This window comes from Sinocyclocheilus anshuiensis, unplaced genomic scaffold (assembly GCF_001515605.1).
Source record: "Sinocyclocheilus anshuiensis isolate Anshui unplaced genomic scaffold, SAMN03320099.WGS_v1.1 scaffold2357, whole genome shotgun sequence".
In the NCBI taxonomy this organism is placed as follows: Eukaryota; Metazoa; Chordata; class Actinopteri; order Cypriniformes; family Cyprinidae; genus Sinocyclocheilus; species Sinocyclocheilus anshuiensis.
Window position 1 is genome coordinate 199,994 of NW_015549716.1, and position 17,807 is coordinate 217,800.

The window sequence follows — 17,807 nt, forward strand, 5'->3', positions numbered from 1 at the left end:
TTTCATATTTCAGAAGGCGGGCCTTCATTTGATACAGGAACTATTCGAGCCGTTCATGCCAGACTGGGGAGAGAGGTGTTGTAATAATGTAAAATATGTGAAAAAAATTTTTTTTTGAAACAACCTAGTATGAGAGCCTGTTCTAGTACACCCCCAAAACAAAAACAAGACATTGTAAAAGAGCATAATAGGACCCCTTTAAAGCAAGAGTCTTCATGCAGCTTACGCTGTACAACTATGTTATTTCCTTTATCCTCTTTGAAAACAAAATAACTGAAATTTCAAGACATGAAAATGTTTTTCCCAGCACTGCAGGAAGCATCGTAATTAATTCATCCCGCTTTTGAGGAGAATAATTGTAGACAGGTGTTATTTGCGCACGCACCAGCAGGCGGCTCACGTGAGTCAACATGTGTCAACAGAACCAGGAACTAGAGCCCTGCATTTCAGCCCAGGCCCGACGGGCCCCAACTTTTTTACGCCCCTAGGGCCGGGCTTCGGGCCAAAATTCACGTTATAGCTCACATGCGGGCCGGGCCTCGGGCCTGTATTAGGCTTCTCCTTATTTTTATATTTTAGACATCCATCAAGTGATGGAAAAAACATTGCCGCACTGGTGGAAACAACACGAGACCGTGCTACCGCGACTGTTAAGAGCGGCTTGACGGTGTTTTGTGTCCAGCAGCAGCATGCGTGCAGTCAGCGCAGCTGAAGAGATCTGCGTTCAAATGCATGCAATAGGCTAAAGCTTGCTGCAAAGCCCCAGCAAAACTAATTACCATGAATGTTTCAGGGGGAAATAGTAAGGAGATATTTGAATTATTTAGTAATAAACTGTTTTCTGAGTCGGTGTCGCAAGGCTGAAGTTGTCGATCCTGACTCGCAATATCCTCATTAGAGAGAATTGCATCTTTACGGATTATGATTATTGTTATAATGAAAGAGTTTTTGTTTTCGATTTGTTTTATTTCGTTAAGTAGTAATTTAAAGCTTTCTATAGATATATTGATCATGTCTGTGAGGCATGTATTCCATGAGTTTCGGTTCATTTTTTTGAAGCGCTCCTGTTCAAGACTAGACGGCAGAAAGCACATCATGTTTGTTTTCTTTATTTTATAAAAGCACAACGTTTTGTTGATATTGTGAGTGCACACAAATAAAAGTAGACCCTTTACAGTTCAGAATGATGTATTACTTTTACCTTTATGAGCAAAAATCATGGCATATCCACTGAAAAAAATGCAAGTGATTACGCTGGCGCCTCCATGTCCTGTAAAGCGCGCTTCAGCTTGCACTCTCCGCACAAACTATTAGATACAGCGCACATTTATCTAGGTTTAACGTTTAAACATTGTTATATGCTTGAGCTGTTTTATATCTAGGCCTATAGATTTTATTTTAGGCAAGTCATGATGATTTGAGAAGGCTAAATTGATCAAACATAGGCTATGATAGTATAAGCAGTTTTGGGAGAAGGGGAAAAAAAGCCGGTAATTCTGATAAGCTAGGGCCTATATCTGAGGCCCGTGCAGGGCTCCACCAGGAACTATGATGAAGTTGCGCTAAATGTATAGCGTTACGTCAAAATACTGATTTATTTAATTTTAAATTAAACAAATTTAATCTTGATAGTATTCCCACTTTTTACAAAATGTAACTGTAATCTGAATAATTTGTTTTTTGATGTAACTGTAACGGATTACAGTTACTAGATTTTTGTATCCTGATTATGTTACGCCGTTACATGTATTCTGTTACTCCCTAACCCTGTATATATATATATATATATATATGAAATATTAATGCAGTTTCAAATATTTAGAAATATTTTTGTAATGTTTTTGTAATCTTAAAATGTGTAAATAAAAATTTAAAAATCTAATAAACTGTTAAATATATTGGGCAGATCTCAAAATAAATATCAATTTTTATTCTGGACTGTACATTTTACTGTGATGCCTGAATTCACTTGTTGCTTTTGAAATGACTGATTTTAGTATTTATTTAAATGTATTTAAACTGAATAGAATATAACACTAAATACACCACTAAATACAATTTTAATATTGGTAATTTATCCGTTATCAGCCATAACATGAAAATTTATCAATCAAATCAAATGTATACCCTATCAGTATTGAACAGAATTTTAATATTGCTGCATTTATTAAATGTGTGTTGAAATTTCCCAGTAATTGTAACTCAAACCCCATATAAGCTAGATCAAATGTAATGCTTTTTCTAGTATGATATTTGGCTGTGCAATTCTCAGAGCACACACACATATCTTATTGGGTGTTCTTGCACAAGAGGCCTATGTGAAATAAAAATTATTTGTGTGTGTACTCAGTACATGTCTTTGTGTGCTTGCACGGGCACGTGAGGAACAATAAAAAGTATGCAGGGCGAGTGAGAAGATGATGATGAAAAGTGTGCAGTGTAAACGCCAACCATATCCCAGTCCTCTATGCCTCTCGGGAGATCGCTGTCTTTAGTACGGTTAGCCTTCTCCAAATGCTCAGTCAGACACTCTCTCATGGCCAGCCACAGTGCACCTGACCTCAGCACTTTCCCTTTATTAAAAAATGTTGCCATGGCTTTTTCTCTCTGAAAGAATCATGCTATTACGGGAGGGAACCAAGTGTGGGAAAATGACAAGTGCTGTGTTTCTGTGTGCAATTGTGTATGTTTAAAAAAGGAATCTGGCTGACAGGTTATATTTTTATGTACGGCCTGTGGATGTACAATTCTCCTATTAATTTTCTTTATTGAATCTGGATTGGAGGGAAAAAAATAGCTGCTCTTACGCACCAGGAAGGGATTTTCTCTGAGGTTGATGAGTGGAGGAGAAAGAAAGGAGAGGGTGAAATGATTGTCTGAGGGCCACCGGTGGTTTCAAGTTTCACCGTCTTTACCCTGGAGCTTTTGATTCTTTGCTCTCCCTTTCTCACTCACTCGCTCACCCTCCCTTTCTTTCTCTTCGCCAGCCACCCCCCCTTCAGACCACACCACCACGCTTCAGGAGCACAGTAACGGAGAAGGGAGGGAGGCAGTGAAGGACTTAACGGAGACGATTCTCAGCCACAAAAACTCTCAGTAAGGTAGGATCACCTCTTTCTTTTGGGGAATCTCTAGGTGGGTGAAAAATAAGAAGGAAAAAGTCGGTTTACATTCTGTCATTTCTCAGTTGCAAGCTCCAGGATAGATGTGAGGTAATCAATAGGTGCATGCGAGTTTGTGTGTGTGTGTGTTCGATATGCAATACAAGGTGTCTAGACAGAGAAGGTGGTTTGGATGCATTGTCTGAAGACCAGAAGAGGCTGATCCAAATGTTTCCTGTCTTACAGATAACAATATCTTGCAGATCTAGGGTAAATATGTAAATTATCAGTGTTTAGATATGAGCATATGAAGTTTAAATGCGAACACCTAAAGGACTTCCTCTGATCTTCTAGAAGTGATCTAAATAATCCAACATATCAGTGTTGTTTTAGTATAACTTGTACTATTGTAGTTTTTATTAATATTTTCAATTACCTTTTATATTTTCAGTTTTCATTTTAATTTTAGTAAATTTTTTAGTCTTTATGTTTTTTTTTTAGTAACTTTTTTAAAAAGTTACATTATTTTAGTTTTAGGTCAGCTTTAGTTAAGTTTAAGTTTTAGCTTTTGTTTTAGTTGTTATTAATTTTCAGTTACTAATTTTAATGCGTCACCTTCACCTTTTTTTCAGTTAGCTGTCAAGACAGCATTTCAAATTTTCATTTACTTTAAGCCTTTCATCGAATATTTATATTTTATTTTATTTTGTTTCAGCTTTATTTCAATACTTAAGTTTTATTTTATTTCAGATTTCAGTTCAGTTTTAGTTAAGTCTATTTAAGGGTAAGTTTTAGCTTTAGTTTTATTTTAGCTTTTATTATTTTCCAGTTACAAAATGTAATGCTTCAACTTATTTTTTTTTCTGGTTAGCTGCAATTTCTATTTTTTTTTTTCTAAAGTTTTCCATCTAATATTTATATTTTATTTCTTTATTTCAGTTTTATTTCAATATTTAGATTTTATTTTATTTCAATAATCACATTTTTAATAGTTTTAGTGTTAGTTAACTACAATATCCCTGCAACATATGCACAGGTAAATTAACTGACTAAGTTATGATTCATCAGGTTAGCTTAAAGGCAGCAAAAGCAGATGATATACAGTGAAGATACATGCACAAATGCTAAGACAGATGTTGTCTGAGGTCATCCAGATCCCCAGGTGTGCATCACGCAACAAAAATATACCCTCATCACCTCAAACCAAGCAAAAACTGTTCATTATAGACGTGAATCATTCCTGAACGGTGTTTCACCAACCCCTGCTGCTTGATTTACTCTTTTCTGGCAAGAACAGAGCACCTGTTTTGCGACTGTGGTATATTCCAAAATCTGGAAAACAAACTGATTTGAAGACTTGCAGAAGGGTTGATGCTGCTGTAGGCTTTTGATATGCATCCTGCATTCTGGGTTTAAACCTCTGATTAGAATAAGCCACGAGGCAGCTTAAAAATTTAAATAGGAGACCATAAACTCCTTGACTTAATTTTAGACTTGCTAATTTATACGCTATATTTGGGTTTCGGTGGAAATGCAGAGATGCTAATTTGTGATGGGCAGGCTGCCATCATCTGCAGAAAAGCTCGCATAAATTAAACATTGAGAACTGTGCTAAAAGTTATGAAACATCCTATGTAAACCACTTGCAATGCAGTTTGGGTTATAAAGCCTAATTTTTGCATCCACAACAGCATAAATTTCAAAGATCCACCCTTGCTGTAATTGCATGTTAATATATGATCTTTTTAGCATTGTTGCTTCTGGTATGGCAGAAGTTGGTTTGGCAGTGGCGGTTGTCAGATTGGCCGCTCTCTGGACCAGGCTGGCGTCCTTCAACGTGACTAGCACAGGGTGAATAGTTGCCTCGGTGTCTGGATGGACAGACTTGGCACTGGCCGATGGATCAGGAGAGGTGAACAAAAAGCTTGAAGATGACAGACGGGAGAGGGGAAGAATACCCCACTTGTGTCCTGTGTCTAAGGAGCTCTTCAGTGTTCCATGTGGGAGTGTGATGTTTATCTGAGTTTGTGTGGGGATAAAAGCTTATTTAGACGCACCTTTCCCCAAAAAACCCTTGCACCACACAAAGTCGGTTCGACTTTTATAAGGAAAGCCTTTACCACTTTCTCCCTAATTGGGTGAATATCACAAAAACGGTCAAAGAAATTGCCAAGAAACTGTCCAAGCAAGACCGTTTAAGCATATCAAGCAGATATCTTAGCATATCTAAGTGGATGAGAACAATTATTTAATAAGCATATGAATCTCATGAAAAGAAACATTTAGGGCAAATTTAATAAAAATATAAAGTGGGTATGTTGTTATTATTATTATTATTGTCTTTATTTTGAGGTGATATATGACCCAGACATTTATTAATGAAATTCACACAGTTATTTAACAACTATTCTTTAATGTTCTTAAACATGAAGGAGCAGTATGTTGGTAAAAATTATACCTTTTTTAACCATGGTAATATAATTAGAACATTATAGATTTTGTACTGTGTAAATACCATAGATCAGGGAAAAACATGCAGTACCATAGTATATTTAAAAGTAACCAAGTATTAACATTGAATGGCATCAATAGCTTTGCCACTACCACAGTATTTGCTTGCAAGGGTTGTGAGTCATAAAGATTCCAGACAGAGATCCTTAAAAAAAAAAAGCTGGGACTAAATAACAAGGCAAAAGTCTGTTGTTCAAAAAAGAACACAGTCTAAAATAAAGGGCTGACGCCGTGAGATGAAATGGCAACTTGTATTGCCTGTTCTTGATTTACTGTGCAAGGCCATCTGGGGTCCTAATTAGACACAGCATTATTAGCAATAGCCAGGTTCCATAGGCGTATATTCTCCCATCCAGCACACACAGTGTCAATTAGAGCCTTCAGTATATGTGCGCTGTCTGCACAAGTCACTTCCTCCCACCTCTGTCTCTGGAGCATCATTTAGATGGCTAATATGAAAGAGAGAGAGAGCAGAAGATGAGGTGGGGCGCAGGAAGTCATATCTGACGGGGATTCGGGAGAGTGGGTTGACTTATGGTGCTTTAGTGATATGGTTCCTTTGTTCTGTGAACCGCTTTGGCCAGTTTAATTGCTCTTTGAGTGGTCCCGTACTCGCTCTCAGCTGGGCTGCTCTGCTGGCATAGAGATATTTTTGGCAGTTGTCCAGCGGGGGAGCTGTTGTGATCATAATTGTACACAGAATGTTGCTTTAAATTAATACTAGTTCATAGTATACTAACCCTCACTGTAAAAAAAAAAAAAGATAGAAAAGTTATTTTAAATTGTAATAATATTTCACAATATTGCTGTCTTTAAGTCACCTTTATTTTTATAGTGCTGTATACAAAATAGAGATTGTTAGATTGTTTCTAACATTATACATACATACATACATATAAATAAATATATATATATATATATACAGGACATTCAATAATTGTTTCTTCTTAATAGTCTTGTTGTCATATATATATATATATATATATATATATAATGTAAATACAAAACTATCAAGAAAAACAATTATTTTAATGAAACACCATCAAATGTCAAGGAATTCTGGGAATGTCAGTTTATGCTTTTTTTAAACTGTAAATTATAAGATGACCTGCACTTTTTTACCATCCAAAAACTGTCAGTTTAACAGTATTTTACTGTGAAATGAATGTCATGTAAGATTTATTACAGTTTTACTGTTTATAGTAAATTATAGTCACTTAATGTAAACTTACTTACATAGCATTTTATGGCCTTTTACCGTTAAAATTATGAACATTTTTACAGCATCTGAATATGCATACTTCTCTCTTAGAGTAGACAAAAAACAGTATGTGAAAAGAGTAGTATGTCTGAATTCATAGCATTCATAAAAACAGTAGGCAAAAAATATTCAGATGACAAATACGACTGTATTGCTTTCTTTTCTCCATTACTGAAAGTCCGATTTTAGTGTGCCTGGCCAACTTGGGGATGTATGATAACCCAATGATTTGGGGCTGATATTTCCTCTGATCTGCAATCAGCTCTTTAATTACTCTTAAAGAGGTTATAGTAAGGTTGAGTGGGGAAACTGGTCCAGAATCAGAAAACAAAGATAACATGTTTCTGGAGGAATATAGTTGTGTTGCTTGTAGAGACCTGTTAATCACACCCACAGTATTTTGCCACAGGCAAGAGGTGGAACGGCATTAAATACCTCTCTGGTGAGTTAAATACCTCTCTGATGAGACGTCGGGCACATAGAATAGAATGCACCTTTGTCTAAACACGGCTGGATGTCATCGGGAGAGATGTGTTGACATCGTTTTTCAACTTGCACATGTGACTCGTACAAGCCACTAATACACACAAACAAACATATGCTTTCCAAAACAAACCCACACCCAGAGATGGAACCTCATCAATCTGGACATGACTGTTTGTAATCATTTTCCAGTCCATGAAGAAATCCTTTTAATCATTTCCTGTGAACTGCTACTAACCTGACCTGGTCACTGTAAAGCATTCTGGATTAAAAGTTACAGAGCTCATTATTTATTTTCATTTTTTTCTCACCACATGTTGTTTCTGAATTGTTGCCAGGGAATGGTTTCCCTCATGAAATGAATGTGATCTCTATTTATCAAGAGAGACAGTGGAGTTATTATTGCAATATGGCCACAGGGAGTCGATGTTAAGCATAACGAGGAAGTGTGTGTGCTTTCAGGTTTTTTTAATCAGTTTGAAAAAATATATTTGGAACATTGTGTATGAATTATTTTATTTTATTTTATTATTTTATTCTCCAAACGTTTTGTCCTATGTAGGGTTGCAGGATGCTGAAGCCTACCGCAGCTTGTCTGGCCAAAGGCAGGGAAAAAACCTGACTATAAAATTTGTTAATTTAATTACATTTTTTAATAGAATTTTGTTTTGTTTAATAAAAGATGTTTTATTTTTCTTTATATTATACAAATTATTTCATTTTATTAAAAAAATATTTAGGCCATTTTTCTATAAACTTTGAGGTGAATTAATAGTAAACAGCTTCATGAGGTGCATCCTGGGATGCTTTTTACACATTATTGAAGGAGTTTCCATGCATGCTGGCCACTTGCTAAAGGAAAAAGTTTTCAAGATAATAATATGAGCAAAAGTCAGAAAAGTTTGTCCAAACTAAGGCTAATTTGAAACTAGAGGAGCTTAAGATAACCAATATAATATTTTAGTGTTGGTCAGTGACATTCTGTTCTCTCATGCTCCTTTAATCTTTAGCTGGTTAATAGCATTTTAATGCAAGCTCACGTCTCACTAGGCAAGGCAAGGCAAGTTTATTTATATAGCACATTTCATACACAATCCAAAATTAGTGCCACTGTTGATACGATAAAAGGATTAGTGCTCTTTGCCCAGTGGGTTAGTCCACTCAGTGCAAGTGGCATACGAATAACCTAAATTCCTCTTGTTCATGGAACCTGCCAGAAACTGTTCCATTTTATCATTTTACCTGTTCCGCTTAGGCTAGGGATAATGGGTCTTTCTGTAACCCGTTTCATCCTTCCATCGTATCAAATTGCGGTCCAATATACTCTCTGATGGCTAATGAGAAACAAACCTATCACAAATATCATTAGACTGTTTTTGTTTTCCGTTTGTCGACAACAGTAACTGAGAAAGAACAGGTGTCATTTAAAGTTTTGTACCCTACAGTTTGAGAAGAGATGCTTGTGGTTGTGTCGGTTTACAGATTAGTGGTAAATTACAAGTTAATGGTCTTGAATGAAAACAAAGTATTGTGGTGCTGGAATGTTTTAATTGGCCCAAGAAGGGGGAGCTTTGTGGGTCTTAAGAGACATTAGACCCCAGGCAATGAATCAAGCTGCTGTGTGGTCGGACAAATAGTGATAAATAACATTCCCCAGCAGGCCTCGCCCGAGCATGCGCGTGCCTCAGATGATCTCCTGTGTTGAAAGGACTCAACGTGTGAGTTTGTGTGTCTGTGACTGGCCATCTGTGTTGACTCGCTGTTGATAAAGTCACTGAATTTTAAGGCCAAGAGCCATGTCAGGTCGAAGTTTGGCTAGTGCCAAAGGTGAAAGCACTCTAGACTCCTCATTTTGAGACATAACAGACATAAATGGACTGGAATACCAGATCACATAATTTCTGAGAAACCTCCCCCTGCTGTACTCAAATATTTGCCTCTGGTTGTACTGTAGATAAAACGTTCCTTCAGGGTTTTATTTGTACACTAAATCCATGTCAAGTCCTTTTTATTTGATCCTGTCTAGCTACTTTTCTTCCATATGAACAGATTGTATGTTGACTGTGTGTGTGGACATTTGCATGTGGTTATGCATATGTAAACAAAGTGTCCTCACACTGTTGCTCTGTCTGTTGGTTTCCCTCGCACCCCTTATCCACACACACATACCGTCCTTTTCTAATATAAATGTGTGTGTTTGTGCAAGTCTAGAGAGCTGGCGCTAACTCCATGGTGACCAGGGAAGCATAAATAAGCCACCTGTCTAAAAGCTTTGCAGAGCTGGTAACTGAGCATATGCTTTAAAGCCAGTCTGTGTGGACTCTCACATGTATAGATTTTTACAGAAAATGACAGCAAATATTATTGTTATTGTTATATTATACATAATTCTACTATTATTTACTGTGCTTGTTGCTGTTTTCCATGTGATTATAATAAATGGGAAGTGAAGCTTTCACGCTCTTAAACTTGTTTATGCTATAGCATAATGACCTATGACCTGTGCATAATATTCTGAGTGTTCTAAAGCTTTGTGTGACAAACACAGAGTTCAAAACATGAGTCTGTTTCTTTACAGATTTTATAACGAGTCCATTTGTGTACTACCAGTCTGGTGTGCAATGATGTGTGAATAAGGTGTTAATGGAACAGGAAATGGATATGACCTTGCCTCATGTCACCACTTGATATATTACTGAGATTTCAGAGGGGTTTGAATAAATGCTCAATATCTTACTGAGAAACTGTGAAACCCCATGAGCATAAAGGTAGATCAAGCCAGTAAATGGTTGTTTTTGTGAATTTTTGCGCATAATTTAAAAAAAATAATTTAGTCTATTTATTGTAGTCAGTTTTTCCATGTTTAATTTTTACAATATATCCATTTGTTGTTGTTGTTGTTTCCTATGCTTTTAAAACTTACTTAAGTCAGATGAGGCTTTTTCTTCATAAGACAAGACTCCATTAAAAATACAAAATCCACATTTATACTCATCCTGTTGAGAGCCAGCTGGATTTTTGGGATGTTCTGACCTGTTTTGCCTGCCTCCCTTGTCTTGAACCTAAAATGTTTGTGAGAAGGCAGCCAGAGTGGCTGATAAGATGGACAGAGTGTCATTGAGGAATGTACAAAGTGTCCTCACACTGTTGCTCTGTCTGTTGGTTTCCCTCGCACCCCTTATCCACACACACATACCGTCCTTTTCTAATATAAATGTGTGTGTTTGTGCAAGTCTAGAGAGCTGGCGCTAACTCCATGGTGACCAGGGAAGCATAAATAAGCCACCTGTCTAAAAGCTTTGCAGAGCTGGTAACTGAGCATATGCTTTAAAGCCAGTCTGTGTGGACTCTCACATGTATAGATTTTTACAGAAAATGACAGCAAATATTATTGTTATTGTTATATTATACATAATTCTACTATTATTTACTGTGCTTGTTGCTGTTTTCCATGTGATTATAATAAATGGGAAGTGAAGCTTTCACGCTCTTAAACTTGTTTATGCTATAGCATAATGACCTATGACCTGTGCATAATATTCTGAGTGTTCTAAAGCTTTGTGTGACAAACACAGAGTTCAAAACATGAGTCTGTTTCTTTACAGATTTTATAACGAGTCCATTTGTGTACTACCAGTCTGGTGTGCAATGATGTGTGAATAAGGTGTTAATGGAACAGGAAATGGATATGACCTTGCCTCATGTCACCACTTGATATATTACTGAGATTTCAGAGGGGTTTGAATAAATGCTCAATATCTTACTGAGAAACTGTGAAACCCCATGAGCATAAAGGTAGATCAAGCCAGTAAATGGTTGTTTTTGTGAATTTTTGCGCATAATTTAAAAAAAATAATTTAGTCTATTTATTGTAGTCAGTTTTTCCATGTTTAATTTTTACAATATATCCATTTGTTGTTGTTGTTGTTTCCTATGCTTTTAAAACTTACTTAAGTCAGATGAGGCTTTTTCTTCATAAGACAAGACTCCATTAAAAATACAAAATCCACATTTATACTCATCCTGTTGAGAGCCAGCTGGATTTTTGGGATGTTCTGACCTGTTTTGCCTGCCTCCCTTGTCTTGAACCTAAAATGTTTGTGAGAAGGCAGCCAGAGTGGCTGATAAGATGGACAGAGTGTCATTGAGGAATGTGCTATGATACGGCATGGACACTGTGAGAGCCTTGTCTGTATATTAGCCTGAGCATTCTGGAAAACAAGTGGCCACATTGCAAGCACTAATAGGACATGCATGGCCATCAGACGCCAGGATAAGTCATGAGGACCTCATCCTCTAACTTCATTAGAAGTTTGTTTTGGGAATGAAGTGCTGGGACAGAGGCCTTGTATGTGAAAATTGCAACCACTGCTAGGAAACAGAGATGGACTGAAAGTGAAATTAATATTTTGTCATTATTTACACATTCTCATGATGTTCCAAATCCGAATGATTTTAGACATATTAGGTATTAGGCAGGATGTTCATGATTCTATTTTCCATATAATGGAAGTAAATAGTGACCAGGGGCTGTCAAGCCTAAAAAGTAATTAAAAATACCATAATGTAGTCCATAAGACAGGTGAGGGTGAGTAAATAATGAACATTATTTTTTCTGTGAATTTTTACTTTAACTAGGACTGAGTATGTGAGGAGTAGGGAGTACAGAGAAACTTTGTAGAGTTTTTTACACAGCTGATAAACAAATAGAAGACTGATAAAATGGTAACATTTGCTAAAGTAGCGATCTGCATGGTTGTAAATAAACTGTGACCTTGGAATACTTGAAAGGCCAGAATGCTTATTGGCAAAACTCCACACAGACTCATTTGCGTATAAATTGTAGCAAGTAATGGCTTGTAGTTATGTAGCAATTCTCAGGAACATTACATCCTGTTATGTACAAGTCAGCCCATTCTGATCTAATAATTACAAATTGATTAAATAACCACTGTAGGATTATGAACATTGCAGGCCAGAAAACTCATTACTATAATAATTTTTAGGTGTGTGGCCAAACATTACTAATAATTCCTAGGGGTGTCCACAAACATTTTTTTCTTTCATTATCACTGACCTACTAATATGACTGCAAAGAACTCATTGAAAAAGAGGCTAAAACCCATCAAGCAAAAGCACCCTTAGTAAAAATTAAGGGAAAATCACTAAGAATGATTTTCTAATTCTAATTCTAATTTTCTAATTTTCTGCAAAACTCATCTTTGTGTGTTCCACAGAAGAAAAAGTCATAGAGGCTTGGAACGATCATAGAGCAAATTGATATTGACAGACTTTTAATTTTTATTAGTGAACTATCCCTTTAACTAGGGCTGGATAAACTAAAGAAATTCTGTAAATCAGGTAATAATGGTTTAATCCTTTAGGCGCCAGGGATTTTTGGAAAAATGCTGGATTTTGACATCAAGATTTCAAAAGCTTGTGGCTTGAAAGGGCTTAAAGATAGAGATCTACTGTAAATTATATTAGGAACTACAGTCTATTTTATTAAGTATGACGTCTTGTGACTTTGGCGCTTAGAGGGTTAAATATAGCTGAAAAGTTTTACCAGGCAACTAGCATTGCTGTTGTTTAGTGTAACATTTTCACCAGGCAAATAGTGTTGTGCTTACTGTAGTTCAGTGCATTGTTAATTGCAGAAGTCAGATAGAGCAGCTTTTAAATGAAATGTAGTTTACTGTCATTTAGTGCAGCATTAATTGCACCAGGCAAATAGCAATGAGTTTATTGCAGTTTAGTGCAACGTTAATTTGTTTACCGTCACCAAGCAAATAGTGTTGTGTTTACTGCTGTTCAGTGCAATGTTAACTGCACCAACCAGTGCTGAGTTTTGAGAATAAGATATTCTCAATAACTTAAATATTTTCCTAGAAGGCATGTTTAAGCCTAAATAATGGCAATTACTTAATTTACACACTGTATGCTGCACAATTTCTGCACATTTAAAAAGTCTTGAATAAGACCCAAGTTTGGGCACTGAAATACTGCTAAAGTGGTGCAACTATACTCACCCTGTAATATCGTTAACGTTAGCATGTCTAATCACCCGCTCCCTTCAACCTTTAGCAGACAGTCTGAGCATGAAGAGTTTGGACAGGACATGATTACGCTCCCACAAACACCTGACAACGGATTGCTGGGAAGCCCTAGTACGACATAGTCCATCCAAACCTCAGATGGATTGTCCTACTTCACCATGTTATATAACATTCTGCAGCCCATTAGCACTGAATCAGTGGCCCTCATATTCACTTCCACCATCCGGTTGATAGTACAAAGTAATCCAGGAGTAAGAACAGTCTTTGTTTTGTTAACCCATGGGGAATGAGTGGCAGGAGGCCACTGAAAGGGTTAAAGGATAGACCGCCGCTCCAATCAGAGTTAATGATTAGAGTAGAAACAGAACTGCAGAAATGAGGGAACATGCAGGGGCTGTGCTGTGGGGGGATTTGTAGGGGAGAACAAGAGAGGGAGTGAGAGCAAAGGAGAGAGAGAAAGAGAAAGCCACTGTGCTTAAATCCAACTGGCTGCCTCCCTGGGAATGTAATCCATATGTGAGCGCGAGTTCAGCTGCAGGAAAAAGAAAAGATATTACCCGCAAAGAAGCGATTGTTTCTGTTTTTCTTGTTTAAATTCCACTCATTCTGGCCTCTGGACCCTGGCTCTGGTTCAACAGCCGACACAAAAAGAGAGGTATAGTGTGGAGAAGGACAAAGTGAGAGTTGAGAGAAAGTTGGAGAGGATAAAAACGAAGGCAAAAGGAACAGTAGAGAACAATATACCGATTAGGGACCTGAGAGAAGAATGAAAGAGGACACACAGGAGGAAGGCGTAGTGAGGTAGGTCATCTGAAGTTTTGGTAATACTGGTTTAGGTGCAGAGGCTTTGTGCTAGGCTGTTTGGACTATGTATGGATAGGAAGCAAGAGGAAACCATGTGTTTATGAAAGTGTGTGAATACATGAAAAGTTGGGGGCGTGGGGCTTCTGTAGGATCCAGAAGCCAGGACTATAGGACCACAACAAAGATTTTACGATTTTACAGCATGAGGGTACATGGGATTTTCTTTAAAGTTCATGTGAAGTTTGAGCTTTTCTTCCGAGAGTTCCTTTACATTTCATTCATGCATAAACTTAGCATTGGTCATATTTGATGTTATTGGATAACCAGTTGGATTCTGAATGTGCCCCATACCAGTATAGTTTATTTGCTCAGCCTATTGTGTTTTTGTATGCTACCTCAAGCGTTTTATCACCTGAATAGCTTTTTTTAAATAGCTTTTCTTTTACTGTGATGACCTGAGATTATTTTGTTTGCATGGACACTCCCTTCAGCAGTCTCTGCTTGAAAATCCATTTTAAGCTGGTAGCTGTTTTGGAACAGGATAATGGATGTAAATTGGTCATTAGGTGTCTTGGTGTCTGGTCAACCACCCTGGACCAACTAATAATTAGCTTGGACCAGCTAGCATGCTTCAAAACACAAGTACCGGCTTAAGATCTTCATCTTGAACCTGGTAGAAATTGCACACTCACAATGAGTTTCTAGTGTTTCATGCCAAGAAGATTATCAGGTTTAAGAGCCACCTCCCATCCATAACCATTCACCTGTTTGTAAAACATTATCAATAATGGCTTACCTCTATGTTTACTAAAGATATATCATCAATGAAATGTCTGGCTGCAGGGATTAGTGAACAAAGTGGGAATGGATATTTTCCTTTCCTTTATTGTTCCCAGATGGTAAATTTCTGTAAAGTTGGAGTTTGCTTGCAGATGTGAATGAGAACCTTAATTTTTTTGCAGAAATTAAGCCTAGTACAAAGACTTGACGTTTCTAAACAGTGTGTGCCATTAAGGGCGTTTTGGCTGAGACCTGAGAAGAACCCCAGAGATCAAAGTTCAACAACTTGCAAGGTTCAGAATGCTATGCTAGGAATGTCCAGTCCTGTTCCTGGAGGGTCATTGTCTTGCAGAGTTTAAATTTAACCTGCCCAAAACACACTTGCCTAGAAGTTTCTAGTAATCCTGAAGACCTTGATTTGCTGACTCAGGTGTGTTTGATTAGGATTGGAGCTGAACTCTGCAGGATATTGGCCCTGCAGGAATAGGATTGGGACACCCCTGTGCTATACCTGTATCTGCTAAACTTTTTGTTTGTCCTATCATGCCATGAGAGGATTGCATCTCTTGACAACCACACAGGTGGTCAGTTCTCTTATACCTAAGTAAATGTGTGCTGACAGTAACAGTGGAAAGACCAGCATTCCCTGAGGCTCCGTGGTCGGCAAGACTTAAGAGGTATTGTTGGGAATTTGTTTTGATTTGAAATTATCTAGTGTTAGCACAAGACGTCCTATTTTTTGTAAGATTTCAGCCTGCTAAGCCCTCAGCCAAGAGGACGTATGCGAGGAAAGAATTGGAGGTGGAATTATGTTCAGGAATGTTCTGGGGACACCTCTCTTCAGCTGGTGTGATTGTGTGCAAGCAACTACATCTCATCCTTCAATAAGGATTTGTCAGTGGGGGAAAAATGAGGCACATTCAGGTTGTTTGAAGTGCTGCTTGAGGCTTCAGGAGTGTCAGGAATGTATCATTTCAATGTATCATACGTGTCTGAATGCCATCACCCACAAGGTGTATGACACGCATTGCAGTCTTATCAACACATCTCAAGTGAAATGTGGACATGCACATCCTTACGCAGTAAAAACTAAGTTTGAGTTCAGGTGTGTCATCATCTCTCATGTTCCACTGCAGTCTTACTACAGTGGTTTATCTAGGAGTGGCATCTGTTGTAGCTTGGCCTAGTTCTTCTCTGACCTGACACAGGAACAGGTGCACAAATAGGACTACTGCTGTATGGCCCAAGACCAATCTGATTGGCTTGTGAGTGATCTACACTGCCATGTCACTTGCCCATGGAGCAGTTTGACTTTTTCCAGATTTCCTTACTGAGTTCTAAGCCCCTTCTACTGTGAAATGACATATATATTTGAGATCAATACTGATCTCAAATGTGCTGAAAGCATGAATTTACCAATTTGTCTTTAAATTTATGCCCTTTAAAACATTGCTGCTACAGCCATGCACTGACTGACATCTTTGGCCAATTTGTTGCTTCTCGTTCAGTTTTTTGGCCATCCCGCAATGAACATTTCGTTTTTAAGATGGAATCTTAAATCTTTTGTAAATGTCCCCTGAGAAACGTGTCTGTTCAGGGTAAGGTGAACCCGAAACCAGCCTAATTATACAGGGATTCCTTAGCAGACTAGTCATTCAGGCAACCCACCAACTAGTTGTTTTTGCACAACTTTAAATGAGTTTTCATTGCAGGTTTCCTCAAAGAAGCACTTGCAACTCTGTCATATCTTATTTCCCAACAGACTCCCTCTGATAGCTGATTGAAATCCTGTTTTGATTTGTGCTTCACACTGAGAACATGTTAATTACTTAGCATAACACTGTGTCCAGAATTGCAAGTAACTGAATGAAAAAGTTTGTTCAAACTAAAAATGCATCTATATGTGTTAATTTATTCATGCTTAGGGAATGAAAACTTTTAATTATCAATTGTTTCCAGAATTAGCTCAGTTTGATATGGATGTCATCACCCAGGGAACATTAGTTTTAACATTAGTTTGTAAATAGAATCGGGTGGTACATTTCTGCAAATCACTTACCGCACTATAACCTGCATGCAAAAAATTTACCATGGTAATCATAGTTTTTCTCAGAATCTTGTAGTTACTGCAGTTGTTGTTAATATAATAAAACTGTGAAAACTTCTTATTAGCCACCAGTCATTAAATTACATTTTCAGAAAGCTTTGTACACTGTTTGAAGGAGATCCCATTTTAATGTGTTATGGTTCCACAGTAGTAACAATAACAGTAGTAAACTACAGGATTTTGGCAGCTACAGTGGTAAATATTTTGTAAGGGATGTCTTGTGTGCTTATATTCACAGGATTCATTGAGCTTAGTGTTTTTTTTTTTTAAACAAACAAATTCTCATAAACCTTAGTTAACTTGGAATTTTATTATTTCTAGTATATAAAATTACTAGAAATTTTAGTAAAGGGGTCATATAATGCGATTTCAATTTTTCCTTTCTCTATGAAGTGTTACAAGCTCTTGGTGCATAAAGAAGATCTGTAAAGTTGCAAAGACTAAAGTCTCAAATCCAAAGAGATATTCTTTATAAAAGTTAAGAGTCAACCACACCTACCTAAAACAGCTCGTTCTAACACGCCCCCACATGTCAATGTCACGATGTGGGAAGATTTGCATAACCCCGCCCAAATGTTCACTCAAAGAAAGAAGGCGCAACTTTTAACAAAGCAACTCGCTGTTGCCGCCGCTGCCATGTTGTGGAGTCGCTGTGTGTTTCGTTGTGAAAGCGAAACTACTTTGTTTGGCCTTCCAAAAGAGGA

General features: G+C 37.4%; 1 protein-coding gene across 9 annotated transcripts in view; it reads left to right on the plus strand.

The window, feature by feature from the left end:
- The first annotated feature begins 2,987 nt into the window (after positions 1-2,987).
- LOC107660755 (pleckstrin homology domain-containing family A member 6-like) overlaps positions 2,988-17,807 on the plus strand; it is a 77,208-nt gene continuing 62,388 nt past the window's right edge. For 3 of the 9 annotated variants that reach the window (XM_016450167.1, XM_016450170.1, XM_016450168.1), the window contains exon 1: positions 13,883-14,213. In XM_016450167.1, coding sequence (XP_016305653.1) covers positions 14,179-14,213 — 35 coding nt within the window. In that variant the 5' untranslated portion in view covers positions 13,883-14,178. Of the gene's footprint in view, positions 3,102-13,875; positions 14,214-17,807 lie in introns of those variants that run through there. The other 6 variants (XM_016450164.1, XM_016450165.1, XM_016450169.1 and 3 more) reach the window with 5 other exon arrangements.